Source organism: Labeo rohita, unplaced genomic scaffold (assembly GCF_022985175.1).
Source record: "Labeo rohita strain BAU-BD-2019 unplaced genomic scaffold, IGBB_LRoh.1.0 scaffold_1076, whole genome shotgun sequence".
NCBI lineage: Eukaryota > Metazoa > Chordata > Actinopteri > Cypriniformes > Cyprinidae > Labeo > Labeo rohita.
The window spans coordinates 2,451-20,583 of NW_026127204.1; the positions used below are offsets into that span (position 1 = coordinate 2,451).

General features: G+C 35.2%; 1 protein-coding gene across 4 annotated transcripts; it reads right to left on the bottom strand.

The window, feature by feature from the left end:
- Positions 1 to 8,146: 8,146 nt before the first annotated feature.
- On the bottom strand, positions 8,147 to 17,749 carry LOC127157440 (NACHT, LRR and PYD domains-containing protein 12). 4 transcript variants are annotated; one of them, XM_051100690.1, is made up of 8 exons: positions 17,500 to 17,749; positions 16,128 to 16,249; positions 15,732 to 15,854; positions 13,240 to 15,069; positions 12,366 to 12,539; positions 11,529 to 11,702; positions 8,940 to 8,986; positions 8,147 to 8,853 (listed from the first exon to the last, which is right to left on the bottom strand). In XM_051100690.1, the coding sequence occupies exons 2-8, from the start codon at positions 16,226 to 16,228 to the stop codon at positions 8,312 to 8,314; spliced, it is 2,991 nt and encodes a 996-aa protein (XP_050956647.1). In that variant the 5' UTR covers positions 16,229 to 16,249; positions 17,500 to 17,749; the 3' UTR covers positions 8,147 to 8,311. The 4 variants fall into 4 exon arrangements, with proteins under 4 accessions (XP_050956647.1, XP_050956648.1, XP_050956649.1 ...); XM_051100691.1 differs by having other exon boundaries at positions 16,128 to 16,253; XM_051100692.1 differs by having other exon boundaries at positions 16,128 to 16,267.
- Between the last annotated feature and the right edge of the window lie 384 nt (positions 17,750 to 18,133).

The window sequence follows — 18,133 nt, forward strand, 5'->3', positions numbered from 1 at the left end:
TTCTTATTCTCTTATTTTTATTGTCTGTGCATTGTTGTCTCTGTGTACTGGAAGCTAATAACACTGAAACAAATTCCTTGTATGCGCAAGCATACTTGGCAATAAAGCTCTTTCTGATTCTGATTCTGATTCTGATTCAGAACTGAATATAGTAGGATATAAGATCAGTATAAGCAACCCCATAAGCAACCCATTTTCTTATATGAAAATGTAAACACTTCATACCGTACAGGTTGTTGCGATAAATTGCTGTCTGTTTATAACAACACAATAGGATACAAATAATCATTTTTAAATAATTGGTCGCTTACTGAGTTGAAAAACATCATTTGCTCAGTCGTTCTATCAGTTTCTTAGCTTAGTTTATTTTCTTCAGCTTGGAATCAAGGCAGACCACCACAGCAGTTATATGTCCAGTTTTTGCAGTGCATTTGCCATGGACCGAAAGGATGGGTGGACCTATTATATTCTATTCTGTACAGGTTTACTTCCAGATAATATTATTCAGGAGGATTGTTTTGTCACACAATCGTCAAACCAAAAAGATGGATGTTAAATGTAAACCCGTTCTCATGTGAAAGGCATCAAAAATGCATGGTCAAATCTCTTTATCGTCACTACTATTAAGATGCTAAAGCCAAACTACGAGCAAGAACTATATTGCTTGCAAATATGCACACACACACACATATATGCGTGTGCATATATATATATATATATATATATATATATAATGAATAAATGATACTATCATCAAGGTTTTAAGCAGAATATGGTTTATTGACACAACTATCAATACAGAGGTAGAAGTTGCAAGGCATGCTGCGTAACTGGCAGCGCAACAGTACAAACAATCCTCATCCTCCACCTTTTATTTATTTTTCTTATTAATTTACTATTTCACCTCAAGATATTTGTCAGGAAGAGCAAAACCCTACAAAGCCACAAAACTGTCAAAATTGTTACATAATTTACATAACGCTTTAGTCGTCTTCCATTTTCACGTATTTATGTTCTTCTTTTTCATCTTCATTTTCTTCATCATATTGCAAGCCTTTACGTATTTCTTCAGCTTCTATAAGGGAAGCACAGTTTTCTCCTTTTGAAAGATTTACATTTGGATCCAGTTCACAGCAACTGAGGCTTGCCTTCATCTTTCTTTTAGAGATGGTCAGGACGTCTTTGGTGTGAAAAACAATGCTAACCTGATCCCACACACACTGTAAAAAGCAACCTATAGAATCTACTCAATATAATGGGGTAAACTGATGTAACAATTTGCACTCAGTTTGTTTGGGTAGATTCTATCCTATATGTCTGAGTAAAGAATACCTGAATTTATCAGCTAAGACAAACTAAAAAAAAAGTAGGTGAAGTCTACACAGCAAAAAGCCCAGTGTTAAATGAACTCTCCCGGGAGTTTATTTGAGTGTTAAAATGAACACTGAAGCAGTGTCAAAGTTAATGAGGTAATTAAGTGATTCATTGAGTGATGATTGACCATTATTAAAGACGCCTGATGTTAATAAGCAGAATCACCAAAAGGAGAAAATCTAATTTTGTAAGTTGCCATTATAGTGGTCAGTGTTAGCATTAGTTGGGCTCTTGACCCGTAGCTTTTTAACATTAGCTTTTGTTCAACTGTTTAGTTAAACTAGCCAGACAAGCCAAAGAACAAAAGTCATGCAGTGGTGATAATTCTGTTTTAAAATAAACTTAATTTGAGCCACTGAAACCATTTAGAGTTTTATATCCTTTATTTATTATAACTGCCTTGTGGTTTCACAGCTGCAAAAAAATGATTAAGCCTGATTTTTTTTTTTTACATTTTGAATGGACTTCTTACAAGCTCCTCCGATCAAAAAAAAATTTCAAAAGCTGTTCTTTTAGGCACACACAGACATCATGAATCAGCATACGAATCTCAAAAATGGTGACAAACAGCATATTCAGAAACAGATCAACTCTAAACATCATGGAAATCATCAGCTCATAATTTATTCATGCCACAATGCATGATGGGAAATATGGATGAGTTTTGATTGGCTACAACATACGTTTTGGTTGGTCACCATTGTTGTGATTCTCATGCTGATTGTTGATGTCTGTGTGTCTAAATCTAAAAAACGTCTATATTTTTTCCGGTCAAATAAATTTCAGAAACACCTGTCTGATTAAACCAACATAAACAAAACACAACTCACTTATTCTGATCACTACTTCATGACTTTGTCAAAGCATAATCAAAACCACAAAATCTCATTTCTTTTGGTTTGTCTGACTGTTATAACTCAATTACAACACCCAAACAAAATCTAATATTAAGAAGTTACTGGTAAAGAGCTAAACTAATACAAACACAAAATTAGATTTTCTCCTTTTGGTGATTCTGCTTATTAACATCAGGCATCTTTAATAATGGTCAATCATCACTCAATGAATCACTTAATTACCTCATTAACTCTAACACTGCTTCAGTGTTCATTTTAACACTCTTGAGTATGGACTCAAACTCCCGGGAGAGTTCATTTAACACTGGGCTTTTTGCTGTGTAGACTTCACCTACTTTTTTTTAGTTTGTCTTAGCTGATAAATTCAGGTATTCTTTACTCAGACATATAGGATAGAATCTACCCAAACAAACTGAGTGCAAATTGTTACATCAGTTTACCCCATTATATTGAGTAGATTCTATAGGTTGCTTTTTACAGTGAATCTTCTTCAAAGTTAAATGACAATATATATTTTCTTTTACTGAAAATGAAGAAACAAAAAGTAGTATTAGTCTTAACTGACAAACTCCTTTATAAGGCAGTCATAGAAAAATACTTATGTCTTGACTTGTACACATCCTCTGACTAAAGACAAAGGAACTGAATAGTGACTCATGGCCATGATACATAGCTTATTAGGACATAGAGATTTCTTAGAAATCACAGGAAACTTTATCCACCTTTATTTCCAGTAAGAGAGGGCACGGAAGTGTAAATTTAATGTCTGGTTTCCGGTCTCATCCACTTCTAGCTGTTTTTAGCTGTACAAAACAGCTCGTTTTGCTGCTGGATAGTGCCAACTTGTGTGTCTTACTATATTATTTTAATGTATTATCTTAATTAAGAACACAATGATTTGTAAATAGATTTGTTCAAATAGTTTTACCATTTACTGCACTTCATTATTCTTCTTATTATTTCCCTATGGCCGATTATGAACCGGAATTTTCACACATTATAAGAAAACAGATTGCATTGAAAAATAAGGTGGATAGAAAAGCTGTCTAAATATCCTCTCACATGTGTACAAAAAAAAAACTTTAGTCTGTTACCTGCATTTTGTTAAGCTTTTGCTTTACTTAGCGTTTATCAGTTTCATTTTTATTAGTTTTATTAGTTGGACTAACAATGAAACTATCATGATTGTGTAAGAGAAGTTAGGGAAGAGAAGTTTCGTTTCTAAATAAAAAGCCCTCACAGGTGTGGTGTCATCAGAGGGAAAGCCTTTAAAAACAAAAGGAAAGATCTCAGTCTTCACAAGACACAGCAGAGGAGCGTTATACTTTTCTCAAGAACATAAACCTCAGAAAATGGAAACCGCAGTAAGTAGACAATTCTTTACATTCAACGTCAAACTCCTGGCGGACACGAATTAAGATAATATAGTGAGAATCAAAATGACTAAATGACCAAAATGCTTACAATTTGCAGATTATTTAGAGATCATTTATTTTTAACCAGTAAACATACAAAAACTTGGTAATCTTGGTAAATGATTAACCTTTGTGTTTAGTGTACTGTATGACAGTGCCAGGTTCCCGTTACACTTTGTACTTTGTACAACATATGTGATTGCTTGACTCACCATTATTGCTGACACTATCACTATAATTCTCCTTAAATGTCATTTACTTTGTGTGTTCAGTGTTTAGTGCATAGAGAACATGGGTATAGTGTGTATTTGTGCACTGTATATGTGTATCTGACTAGAAAACATAACTCTCTTAACTGTACATCATCTTTCAGGCAAACTTCAGCCCAAGAAAAAATGCTCGCCAAGCAAAAGAGTTAGTCCGTAAAGGAGAATTCATTGCAATAAAAGATCTGAAAATGAGAGATGACATTAAAGGAGAAACTATTTCCGGTTATCTTTCAAAAGACATACCAGAATATCCGACTCCTCTTGAGTTTCACATCACAGAAGTGGCTCATGTTACTAACAAGACAAGCCTTCAGGACATCTGGAAGTCAGAGGGATTCAAGGGCCTTGATAAAGATTTGTTTTCATGGTGGAGCCTGAAGATAAATGAAGCAGATATAACAGCAGCTGAGGAGCGTTACATCGAGAAATTGTTCCCAGACATAACCAAAGAAGAAAAAATAGCTCATCCACCATTCCTGAGTGAATTCACTACATCACCCTTGTTCCTGAATGAAACCTCACGCTACGGCAACTTCCGCTTCACGTTTCCTCTCACTGAACTGATGGAAGCCTACAAGAAGCAGAAATGTGAGGATCAAGAGCCCGTTCTCCGAATATATGGGACCAAACTTTTCAAGCAGGAGATTGAGTATGTTGTTCTTGTTCACAGCCCTGAGTTCAATGAGAAGTTCAGAGATTTTCCACTGCTAAAATCCAGCCCATTGGTTGCTTATGATGGACATCAAATCATCTGGAAAGCCCAAGCTATTTGTGAAACTCACAACTTCCAAGTGGTAAAACATGGAAAGACAGCAATGCCAGAACCCTTGTATTCACATGTGTGGTATGCACTGTAAAAAACAACCTATAGAATCTACTCAATATAATGGGGTAAACTGATGTAACAATTTGCACTTCGTTTTTTGGGTAGATTCTATCCTATATGTCTGAGTAAAGAATACCTGAATTTAACAGCTATGACAAACTAAAAAAAAGTAGATAAAGTCTACACAGCAAAAAGCCCAGTGTTAAATGAACTCTTGCAGGAGTTTGAGTGTTAAAATGAACACTGAAGCAGTGTCAAAGTTAATGAGGTAATTAAGTGATTCATTGAGTGATGATTGACCATTATTAAAGATGCCTGATGTTAATAAACAGAATCGCCAAAAGGAGAAAATCTAATTTTGTAAGTTGCCATTATAGTGGTGAGTGTTAGCATTAGTTTAGCTCTTTACCAGTAACTTCTTAATATTAGATTTTGTTTGGGTGTTGTAATTAAGTTATAACAGTCAGACAAACCAGAAGAAATGAAATTTTGTGGTTTTGAATATGCTTTGACAAAGTCATGAAGTAGCAATCAGAATAAGTGAGTTGTGTTTTGTTTATGTTGGTTTAATCAGACAGGTGTTTCTGAAATTTATTTGACTGGAAAAAATATAAACGTTTTTTAGATTTAGACACACAGACATCAACAATCAGCATGAGAATCACAACAATGGTGACCAGCAAAAACGTATGTTGTAGCCAATTAAAACTCATCCATATTTCCCATCATGCATTGTGGCATGAGTAAATTATGAGCTGATGATTTCCATGATGTTTAGAGTTGATCTGTTTCTGAATATGCTGTTTGTCACCATTTTTGAGATTCATATGCTGATTCATGATGTCTGTGTGTGCCTAAAAGAACAGCTTTTGAAAGTTTTTTTTTGATCGGAGGAGCTTGTAAGAAGTCCATTCAAAATTAAAAAAAAAAAAAAAAAATCAGGCTTTATCATTTTTTTGCTGCTGTGAAACCACAAGGCAGTTGTAATAAATAAAGGATATAGAACTCTAAATGGTTTCAGTGGCTCAAATTAAGTTTATTTTAAAACAGAATTATCACCACTGCATGACTTTTGCTCTTTGGCTTGTCTGGCTTGTTTAACTAAACAGTTGAACAAAAGCTAATGTTAAAAAGCTACAGGTCAAGAGCCCAACTAATGCTAACACTGACCACTATAATGGTGACGTAAACATTTTGGTGTCTTCAATAATTTTCAATCATCACTCAATGAATCACTTAATTACCTCATTAACTTTGACACTGCTTCAGTGTTCATTTTAACACTCAAATAAACTCCCGTGAGAGTTCATTTAACACTGGGCTTTTTGCTGTGTAGACTTTACCTACTTTTTTTTAGTTTGTCATAGCTGTTAAATTCAGGTATTCTTTACTCAAATATATAGACAAACGAAGTGCAAATTGTTACTTCAGTTTACCTCATTTTCTTGAGTAGATTCGTAAACTCAGGTTTTCTTTACTCAAATATATAGGATAGAATCTACCCAAAAAACGAAGTGCAAATTGTTACATCAGTTTACCCCATTATATTGAGTAGATTCTATAGGTTGTTTTTTACAGTGTATCTTTCAAAAACTTGGAGGGTTGTCCTTTCTTTTGAGCTGTAACTTTCTTCCAGGAAAGTTACCTGTTAAATTATCTAAATTTCACCAGCAAGTATTATTGACTTGGAAAATTTGTTTTCATCACAGCTTTTCTCTGCATAAAATGCTTTTATGGAACAATTGTCTCATCACTTCTAGGAATAAATCGTTATTTTTGCATAGTTGGTTTGAAAGGAATATTTATTTTGTTATGGATATGTTTTATGAGAGTGGAAACATTTTGTCTTATGACGACTTTATGCAAGTTTACAATTTTAAAGAATTTAAACAAGTGGTTAAAGATATTCCAAATGGGTTGATACAACTAATAAGTAATCATCTCTCTTATGGAAGCAATGAAAGAATATTTCCAGAATTAAAAGTTGATGGTATTGCAATACTTTCTTCCTCTTGTAATAATAAAAATATTATATAATTTTGCAATCAAAACATAAAATCTCACCTAGAGGAAAGTTCTAAATCCTTATAAATTTTGTATTTTGAGTAAAGTTAAAGAGGTGCATTTCAAAATACGTCACAAAATTTACCCATGTAAATTAGCTCTTTCTAAATTCATGGACATTGACAATACTTGTAGTTTTTGTAATGCACGTGAGGAAGATTTGTGTCATTTGCTTAGATTTTGGTCTGATGTTAGTGCCTTTCTATTTCTGCAAAGAACTGTCAACTATATGCTTTCTTGAAAAGATGTATACTTATTCATACAAAAGTAAAATGATTATGTTGTTAACTTTTACATTTTACAAGGTAAATATTATATTCATAAACAGAAATTTGCAAAATGCATACCAAAGTGTAATTTATTTTTATCAGAAATTAAGATTTTGAAAAAGTCTCTAATGCAAATTAATAATAAAAATAATGTCATATTGCTAGATTTCATGGAGAAATTATTTTCTGATATAGCTCCCCCGCTGCAACCGTTGAATATATCCTAGGGAAAAAGGAAGAAAATGTGAACTATTGTTTAGTTGTTTCAATATTTTTTTTATTTATTTTTTTTTATTTATTTATTTATTATGATTATTATTTTAATCTATTTGTTTCTCCCTGTAGAGCTCTGTTTTACTGTATAAGATTGCTTTGATATTTTATGTATCTGGATTTACTTGTTAATATTTTTGTAATGTTCAATCTTTTTTTTCTTGAATAAAAAACAAACAAACTTTAATCTCTATTTAATCTAACATCCAACAACAAAAAAACAAAAAAAACAAACAGTGGATGTGTCTTGTGTAGTGCTTGTCTCTGTGTTGTGTTGTACAGAAATGCACACCATTTCGTGATTTAGGATACACTTTTAATATTTCATATTGTACATTCACAGCAAATCTCTCTCTCAGCTGGAGCGAATCTAAAATCACTGGTTACATAAACTTCCTAATAAAGTTAACATAAACTTCAATATAAACTTCAAAAATAACACTTAAAAAATAACACTTACCTGAAATATAAGGCCTTTAGTTGTTAGTGATCAGATTCAGCAATTGCACTAAATGAAATGTAGTGGCACAAACAAGCAGCATATAATCTTTTAAACATGTGAACTATGGAATGCTTGTACAATTAATACAATATATTTTTCTCATTCTTCTCTTTTGGCTGGCATGAATCTAAATGACTGGAATCAGTTCATTACACCAAAATCTGTCTGGAGAAAGAAGGTAGAATATGATTAAAGGGCCATACATGAAAATAAGTGTAGAAAGTGAAGACATCTTATTGACACTCTCACACTTACATACACACGCAGTCCTTGAATATGCACACACACACACACACACAGGCACACACACGCACACACACTTTGATTGCAAATACTGTATTAAGTGAACAGCTTGTGAAAACTAGCACTACTTCAAATATGATTTCTTGTGGGTCTTTAACACTTACTTGTACTTCATGTAAGAAAGGTTTGTGACTGCTTCAAAACAAGACTGATTGTGTCTCACAGCAGGTTGCTGAATTTGCATAAAGACAATGATGTTTCAAACAACCTGAATCCAGCATAGAGGGGTTCAGTGAATGTAGTGTTGAATGTGTGTAAGTGTGTGAGTGTGTGTGTGTCAGAGACGCTGTAGAAGGACAGAGTGCCGGCCGACACATCCACATACACTCCTACTCTATTAGAGGATGAAAGGGCAGGAATGTCAGTGTTCTTATTATTATGCCAAACATGGAATCCGTTAGCAGTGCAGAAAAGACTCCAGGATTTGTCATTGTATCCAAACCAACATTCAGTCCCTCCCTTCCTCTTGATTCCTTTATATGACACTGATATATCAGCCCACATCTTCCCACTCCATTCAGCCTCCCAGTAACAGCGTCCAGTCAGACTCTCTTGAGACAGAACCTGCTCATAGTTCTCAAATCTCTCTGGATAATCAGGATACGACTGTGGTTCTTTGACATGGGTCACGTTCCTGTTGTCCTCAGACAGACGGAGATGATTATTTGCTGTTTTTGGATCCAGTGTGAGATTATATGCATCTGAAAATAAGGAGAGAGAAATACATGAATGGTGTGAATCATTTAAGTGTGTGTGTGTGTGTGCATGTAAGAGATGAAATATCTACATTTTCTCAGTCCTTGTGTGATTCTGAAATGGGCTCCGTGGTCCAAACTAGAAAAAAACACAAATAAATTACAACTGAAAAACATTTAATTATTAAAAGGATAATTATGTTGAACTTCATTACACAATAAACAAGTCCAAGCATAAACATAGTATTTCCTGCTAAAATGGCAATGTCACTTCATTGTTAACTAGAAGTATACAGAGATGGAAAGAGTACTAAAATATTCTACTCAAGCAAATATACCATTGCATTAATGAAATTTATTTACTTAAGTACAAGTACCATTCTAAAAATCTTCTCGGGTAAAAGTAAAAAGTAGTTCATTTAAAATGTACCCAGAGTAAAAGTTGCTTTTTAACAGCAGGAGGGGACAAAAATGGAATAGGCCTATACATATCATATGAGTTGTTTTTAATTAAAGGAACACCTTAACAAGATAAACTGCAATACCCAAAAACGTGTCGACACATGACATTTAAAACATTTAGGGAGGTATGTGAGATTTTAATGCAGATCATTCCACCAAGAAAAAGCTGTAACAATCTAAGAACCGTTTATCAAATTTTTAATTGCTTTTGAAGGATTAGAAAAACAAAACTTCACAGTGGTTATTTTAGTAGCATAAAAAACTAAAAGAATATTATTATAAATTATACAAAGAAAGCAAGCCAAGGACACTAAAACGGTCCATGACTTCAGTCTAATGTGAGTTATGCACTTTTGCAAAAACATAATCACTGAAGCAAATCAATTGCTTTACATTTATTTTGCACTTTGTTGTTTATGATTATGACATGAATTTGCGAATGCACATCTGCTGTGATGAATCAAAATGCCTCTGATTGGACATTGCATTCATAAACTCAACAGAAAGGTGTGTGAATGGTTATAATGCTCAACGCTGCAAAATGCAAGTATAACGACATCTGATGCAACACGAGCAGATCTACTATAAAATTTAACGCTTTTTTATGCATTTCACAGTACACTTAAATCATGACAACCGTAATAATTGCTAAATTGTGCAGGGACACTTTTTGCACCTAATCATAAAATCCGCCGCTCATTTCTGACCCTGGTGCCAAACAACTTTTCAATTTTTGCTAGGGGTGTGCAATACTGACAAAAAAGAGCTTGATATTTCCCAGGAATTTATCGATAATGATAATTAGACAATATTTTGCTGAGTGTGTTATTGTGCTGGTATCTTAAGGACTGTCGTGGACAGCTGACTCCTAAAGTTTTTGCTATTCTTCATATTCTGTGTGGTCAGTTCACAACAGTGATAGAAATTAATCTTTTCCAATGAGTTTATATTGATTTTTACCTTTTATGGGCATTATGGGTAACTTTATAAAGCCATTTATTCTAGTGTTTCTAGTGTTAGAAACTGTTGATTCATTCAGGAACAAAATGCTGCTCAGAGACGCAAAACTGTTCTGTCTCTTAATTAACTTCTTGTTTATTGAACTGTTGTAAAAAAGAATCTCTATGTAATCATGCTGATTTTTAGAGAAAAAAATAGGAATAAGGAATAAGGACACGCTTTGGGGGTGTTGATGGAAGCAATACTGCATCTTTGCTTTGATAACTGTACTGAATATGATCCAGATGTAAGAAAATATTCTGGAGGCCATGAATTTTTAGTGAAAATCATCAAAAATGCTAGCGGTGGCTGGCAACTTTTTTCAAAAACGCTGGTGGGAAAGAGTTAATGGATGCGGTACAGTCATACCACATTATTACACATTATTGAAATTCATTTTCAAAATAATCGATAACTATGATGTGGGATTATTTTTATATTTATATATTTTATATTTTATTAGCTCACCAAATGCAGTTACCAAAGTGAGCCTGTGTTATCAGTTTGTGGAATAATTAACCACTAGATGGCCTAATTAACCAATCAGAATCAAATATTTCAGAGAGCTGTATTTTAATCACTATATTATGTATTCATTTATTTATTTTATACTACATAAAAGACAGTACACTCATTTTTACTATTCTATTGTAATGCTGAATGGCTGCCAGGAGGCAATATGGCCCTAGAGTGAACCGACTTAAAAGTAAGGGTGGGAGAAAATATTGATTCTACGATGCATCGTGATTCTCTTTTCAACGATTCTGAACATTTCAAAATCAAACAGCAATAATGCTAAGGAAAAAAGAAAAACCTATAACTATGATTGTCTGTAAACTTTCGGATACTTAAAGCACACTTATTTTAAATTAGTTATTATTTTAAAAGTAGTTACTGAAGCTTTCAGTAATACTGAAAATTGAGGATGTGATGCATCATGATGCATCGTGATATTGAGTTTAATTGAATCCATGCAGAGACCATGCAGTTAAGATTCTCACCCCTATTTTTAAGATGGAAGATTCCAACCTTAATCAAAAAAGCATAGAAACTCCAGTTTTGTTTAAAATGTAAAGTTGTAGAGATGTATTTGCACAGCAGAAGAATTAATTAAAAAATGCTGATCAAGAATCGTTTTGTAATCGGATCAGTTCATGATGTGCCTAAAGATTCCCACCCCTACTTAAAAGGAAAGTCCCACCCCTGACTGCCCCACATACTTGAGTATCTGCAGTGAGCAATTTGGATCCTCCAGTTTGTGTTTGAGCAGCTGGACTCCTGATTGTCCTGGGTGATTGTAGCTCAGATCCAGCTCTCTCAGGTGTGAGGGGTTTGAACTCAGAGCTGAAGACAAATAACCACAGCCTTCCTCTGTCACCATACAGCCAGACAACCTACAGACACAGAGAGAGACACAGAAAAAAAAAAAAAAAAAATACAGCCCTGAAACAGTATCATCTTCCCCTTTACACAAGACATGTACACCATTAGCTCCAATTTTTTAAGTTAGTCAGAATCCACCCACTTTTCAAAATGGTTTTGTTCACAAAAAAAGTTTTTGTTCAGTGTCATGTTCTAAACGTTCCCGAATTATCTCATTATAACAAAATGTGGACACAATGCAAATAAACGATCTAATGCAATGACTGACATAATCGTAGCCAAGGATGGGACACAAATATACAGTAGTCAACATTTGATGTGGATCAAAAAAGTTTAGCAAAGTTCAGCAAAGTTGTCTGCTGTTTTGATCCACTTTAAATGTTGACTACTGTATATCAAAACAGATGTGCATTAGGCAAGACTAATATATTAGTCTTGGACTTATATTAGACTAATATAACAAAATGTCAACATTTTGTATCAAAATATTTTTGAAATGCTGTTGCAATTAATTGTAAAAGTAAGGATTGTTAAATCTCTCAATGTACATTGCCATTCTTGTTATGGTTGTGTTTAGGAGCTCTTTCTTACACATTACATTTGCACTTTACTGTAGCACCCTTAGAAGCACCCTCTATTCAGCCATTTGAAGGAAAAAAAAATCTCTGACACACCTCAGTATCTCCAGCTGACAGTTTGGACTCTCCAGTCCATCAGAGAGCAGCTTCACTCCTGAGTCCTGCAGGTCATTATTACTCAGATCCAGCTCTCTCAGGACAGAGTTTGAGGATTGTAGAGCTGATGACAACATTTCACAATCCTGAGCAGTGAGATTACAGCCAGCAAGACTGAAAGAAAATATAAAACAAAAGAGTTTCATGGCAGTTGCAACAGGTTATTAATGGTCAATTATAGTCTTGAAAACAGAAATAGAATTTAATCTACTAAAATGTAAAACAGAGAACTTAGTAATATACAAGTATTACATAAATTAATGGACACTGTTTCATATTAAAACATATATTACTTAATATTATTATTTAACACATTCTTCATGGTTTGTCATTTGTGACAAATTTGTCTAAATAGCCTGATTTTGGCAAGCAACACACATTATGTTGGTTACTCTGTTTCTATTTCTGCAACATAACACAGAATGACCCCACCCACACTGAAATTTTATTTGACCAACTTTTCAGTCCTTAAGTATATTAATCATTATCTATTAAAAAAGTGGCTGATAATGTGAGTAACTCTGAAGAACTTGATAAATTTGCTCAGTTGTTTTTGATGTTTGGAGCCCACTGCCCTCCAAAGCCAGACTTTTGGAACCATGCTTTAAAACCTTGGTTTAATATATTTGTATTCCTAGTTGGTAATATCTAGCATTTATAAACATTTTAACTTTTCACTCATTTCTTCTTTCTTTTGAACTAATTTGTGCCAAAAACATAAAAATACAGGTGTTTTTTTCTTGGCAGAACAATACAATTTTCACAGTTATACTGTATGAGTAACATTTAATCTTTTAACAAGGTACACACTCACAGAGCTTTTCTGCAGTTGATCACAGCTGGTATCAGTCTTTTTCTACCATCATCTGATGTGTTGAACTTCCTGAGGTCCAGCTCATCCAGCACCTCCTCTGACATCTGAATCATGTAGGTGATTGTTGAGCAGTGAGCAGGAGAGAGTTTTTTCTCAGAGTGTTTGTCTGATTTCACAAACTCCTGAATCTCTCTGGACAGAGTCTGATCTTTCATTTCCAGCAGACAGAGGAACAGATTGATGGATCTTTCGGTGGAGAGTCCATGTCCATCTTTGATCTTCTCTTTAATGAACTGTGTGGTTCTCCTGATGCTCTCTGAGCTGTTCTCAGTGTGTGTCAGTAGATCCTGTAAGAGTCTCTGATTGGACTCCAGTGAGATGCCCAGCAGGAACCGCAGGAACAGATCCAGATGTCCATTCTCACTCTCTAGGGCTTTGTCTACTGCACCTTTAAGCAAATTTTCTACTGAAGCAAAATTCTTTAGTTCCTCCATAGTTGTATTCACATGGTAATAAAACACATGGAAAGCAGCGAGAAACTCCTGAACGCTCAGATGAATGAAGCTGTAGACTTTCCTCTGATGAATCACAGATTCTTCCTTAAAGATCTCAGTGCAAATCCCAGAATACACTGAGGCGTCAGTGACGTCTATGCTGCTTTCAATCAGGTCCTCCCCATAGAACATCACACTGCCCTTCATCAGCTGTTTGAAAGCCACATCAGCAAGTTTTACAATCACTTCTCTGTTGGAGGGCAGGGGTTTCTCTGGATCTCTCTCTTCATACTTCTGATTCCTCATGTTGATCTCAATCAGCAGGAAGTGGATGTACATTTCAGTCAGAGTTTGAGGGATTTCTGCACTCAGATCTTCTTTCAGGAGCTTCTGAAGCACAGTGGATGAGATCCAGCAGAAGACGGGAATGTGGCACATGATGTGGAGGCTTTTTGCTTTTCTGATGTGTGAGATGATTCTGCTGGCTTGATGCTCATCACTGATTCTCTTCCTGAAATATTCCTCCTTCTGAGATTCATTGAATCCCTGTATTTCTGTCAGACGGTTGATGTATTTGGAGGGGATCTGACTGGCTGCTGCTGGTCTGGAGGTGATCCAGATGAGAGCAGAGGGAAGCAGCTCTCCTTTCATGAGGTTTGACATCAACACACCCACTGAAGTCTCAGTCACATCACAAACTTTCTGATCATCTGAAAACAGCAGTGTAATTCTGCTTTCATCCAGACCATCAAAGATGAACACAACTTTACACTCCTCATAAATCTTTGAGTCCAGATCTTGAAGTTCAGGATGAAAGTCCAGCAGAAGTCTGTGAAGACTGTACTGATGATCTCGGATCAAGTTCAGCTCTCGAAATGGAAGCACAAACATGAAATCTACATCCTGATTGGCTTTTCCCTCAGCCCAGTCCAGAATGAACTTCTGCACAGAGACGGTTTTTCCGATTCCAGCGATGCCTTTAGTCAGAACAGTCTTGATTTGGTCTTTCTCCTCACATCCTGGTTCAGGTGAGGATTTAAAGATGTCATTGCAGTAGATTGGAGTGTCTTGTGATTGTTTTGTTCTGGCCGTTTTCTCCATCTGTAAAACCTCATGTTCTTCATTCACTCCTTCACTCTCTCCCTCTGTGATGTAGAGCTGTGTGTAGACATTGTTCAGGAGGGTTTGAGTCTCTTTTAGTTTGAGTCCCTCAAATAATCTCTCATACTTGTTCTTCATGCTGGTTTTGTGTTGTTCTTTGACTCTCTGATGGACATCCTCCACTGGTTTCAGCAGGTGTTCAGTCTCATGATATGAAGTGCAGGTCTGAGACAATCTGTTAGAAAAGATCATCACAATGATTACTATAATACTGGTGGCAACCAGACTCAAAAATGCTTTCCAATTCCAAAAAAACTGGGATGCTATAAAAAAAATGCAAATAAAAAGAGAATGCAATGATTTGCAAATGTCATAAGCCCATATTTTATTCACAACAGAACACAGAAAACAGTTTAAACTGAGAAAATGTACCATTTTTGAATTTGATGACCACAACACATCAAAAATTTGGACAGGGCTATGTTTACTATTGTCCCCTCTTCTTTTAACAAGAGTCTGTATAGAATAGAAGTTGCTGGAGTTTTCAGAGAGAACTGTGTCGCAGACACCACATTTAAAATGACCATTTTTTTTTTTTTTTGTAAAACAGTTCCTCAGTTTAAACATTTGATATGTTTTCTGTGTTCTGTTGTGAATAAAATATGGGTTCATGAGATTTGCAAATCATCGCATTCTCTTTTTATTTACATTTTTTCACAGCGTCCCAAAATATTTGGAATTGGGGTTGTATATCAGTTACTAGATATGAGATTGAAGCCCCTGTGCAGTGCATGTTGCATATATTAGATTATATTTAATGTTATTTCATTAATCCCTAAATCACTATTTCGCTTGAGATGCACTACAGCAAATTAGCAAGTTAATATTTTTACTAACGTCGGGTCAGAGGTCACTGGTTCTTCACTGAATCCAAGGGGTGGTTTCATGGATCTATCACTCTTCATAGACACAATGCTGGGTTCTGGAAAGTTTGATTTCTGTTCCTTCCTCCTTGGATTGCTGACAAAAGATCAATAAAACATCATTTCAAAATAAAACAAACCAATCTCTTGTTTGTCAGTCTTTTGTCTCAAGCACCGAACCCAACTTTGATTTAAATTTATTCATTTAGAAGAAGTTCTTCAATTTACAAATACGGGATATAATAATAAATTCAATAATATGAGAAGTTCTGCAATACAAATATAATACAAAGCTCCAAAATTATTCAGAATAAGAGGGGTACAGATCTTGAACACACTGCAAGTTGCTGTGGGGAAAAAAAAGTCCTACCTGGGGTCAGAAGTCATTGGCTGATCACAGCTTGGTTGTGGAGGTTGAGAATCAAACTTTAAGGCAGCATCCTCATCTTCTCTGTCTTTATGAAGACTCATTGTGGATTCACTGTGCTGCTCCTTTCTCAAAAAAGAATGCTGAGAAATTGATTTCCATGTCTATGACAGTGCACTGTTTACCCAGATAGCAAGATTGCTTGCGCCAAATGTGGCTAATAGCTGTCATGTTTGGCCAAGGTATGGCATGGCTGAGCACATATGGGCCTTCTTTCACTGAACCATCATTTTTGCATACCATTACACCCATAGTGTTTTCAATAATATTATGTGTATTGTTAAGTATTATGTCTAAAATAGCCTGTTATTAGAGTAGCTAACATTTTCTTCATTTAAAAAGGGCTACACAGCAGCACTCATGTCTTTGGGTGGCGGCAAAAAGACAATATGTGCAGTGATGATTTGCTGTCATTAATAATATGCTTGTCTTAATATTCAAATAATCTAATGTATGACACTAATTATTATATACTAATGTTTTTTTCTCTTCTTTTTCCTGATAGACTGTGACCGAGAGACTGGCAAGACTTACTGAAAGTATTAATTACTGTAATGTTACATTTATTCACTCATTTGTGACAAAGTATTCACAAATTGTTCACAAATTGTGTACAAATTGAATACAAATTGTATTCACACTTATGTTCTGTATTGTACTTCTGCTATTAAAATTATATTATAAACATTAAATAATGAATGACTGTGAATAAATGTATGTGTTTAGGATTTACTGTGTAATGGGTAATTTAAATTCAAAAATAGGTGTGGTGTAAATATGATTAAAGAATGGCCTTTGGTCTATCAGCCTTATGTGGGCCACGTATAGGGCCATCAGCCCTTTAGAGAACTCAGCCATACAAAAATACCATATGAGGTCCATATATCAGCCACATCTGTTTTCATGATTTGGCTCATTTTGGTTTGAGCTATGGCACTGTTTTGGTTCAGCTCTGGCAAAAAAGATGTGGACCATTTCTGGGCCGGGAAACACGTACTAATCTGCTACTGCTAACACTTTAACTGTTGATATGGGCCAAATCCGGGCCAAATGAAATTTGCTGACTGGGTAGCTACTTATAGCCAAAATAAATCTTAAAATTAAACCGCAAACTATCTTTACGGCGGTCTTTTACAGCTTGAATAACGATGTGGCAATTTGGGTGCAGCAGAAACGCAGTATTCTTGCCTGCTTTTTTTATGTACTGTGCTAAACGCATCACACGAGCATTAGTTAAAAGTGGAAGTTATTTTTGTAATGGCAGTCAGCATTTTCGTGCCTACATGGTTAGATGAGGAATAAGCATTGTACTCACCACAAACTACGCAGTTCTTAAAGAGATGGCGTCACGTCATTTCTTTTCCTCGTTTTACTTTCGTTTTGCAAGTAAGCAGCGGACTCCCTATAGTGGCGCAGAACAGCATCACTTCACCCACACCCCAAAGCCTTGTATACTCACCGATTGTGTGCGTGTGTGTGTGTGTAACATGGTTACTGTAAGTCAAACTAAATCGTCAACATCTAAACCTTTGTTAATTCTCAATAAGATCTTCTGTAAACGTCTGACACAAATAAAATCAGTCTGGTTATCAATAAGTGGATCTGGTAATGCTGTTTGTGGAGTTGTTTAATTAGATCTTGAGAGATTTATTTTTTTATTTCAATTGATTTCTTGTAAGGTTGTGGCTGAAGGGTCAGGGTATATTCTGGCAAACCGTTTGCCAATCACGTTTCGCAATCGGCAAAGCAGATCATAGCACACGCCGTTTACCAACACACGATGGATAACTCGCAAAGCAAAACGTTCCTGCCTGTTTTCCCAGCACATCACTATCAGTACACATTGAAAGCAAGAGACTCGAGACGTAAGAGACGGGGCAACTGTTTAAAATTTTCAAAATAAAAGTTTGTTTAAATGAAACATTTACTGTGTAAGCATACAATAATCA

Excerpts from the sequence above, each read along its gene's own strand:
- LOC127157440 (XM_051100690.1), bottom strand. The coding sequence starts at position 16,228 with ATGAGTCTTCATAAAGACAGAGAAGATGAGGATGCTGCCTTAAAGTTT. Across the intron at positions 15,855-16,127 it reads CCAATGACTTCTGACCCCAG|CAATCCAAGGAGGAAGGAAC; the intron begins GTAGGACTTTTT and ends ATCTTTTGTCAG. Across the intron at positions 8,854-8,939 it reads CACACAAGGACTGAGAAAAT|ATGCATATAATCTCACACTG; the intron begins GTAGATATTTCA and ends CCTTATTTTCAG.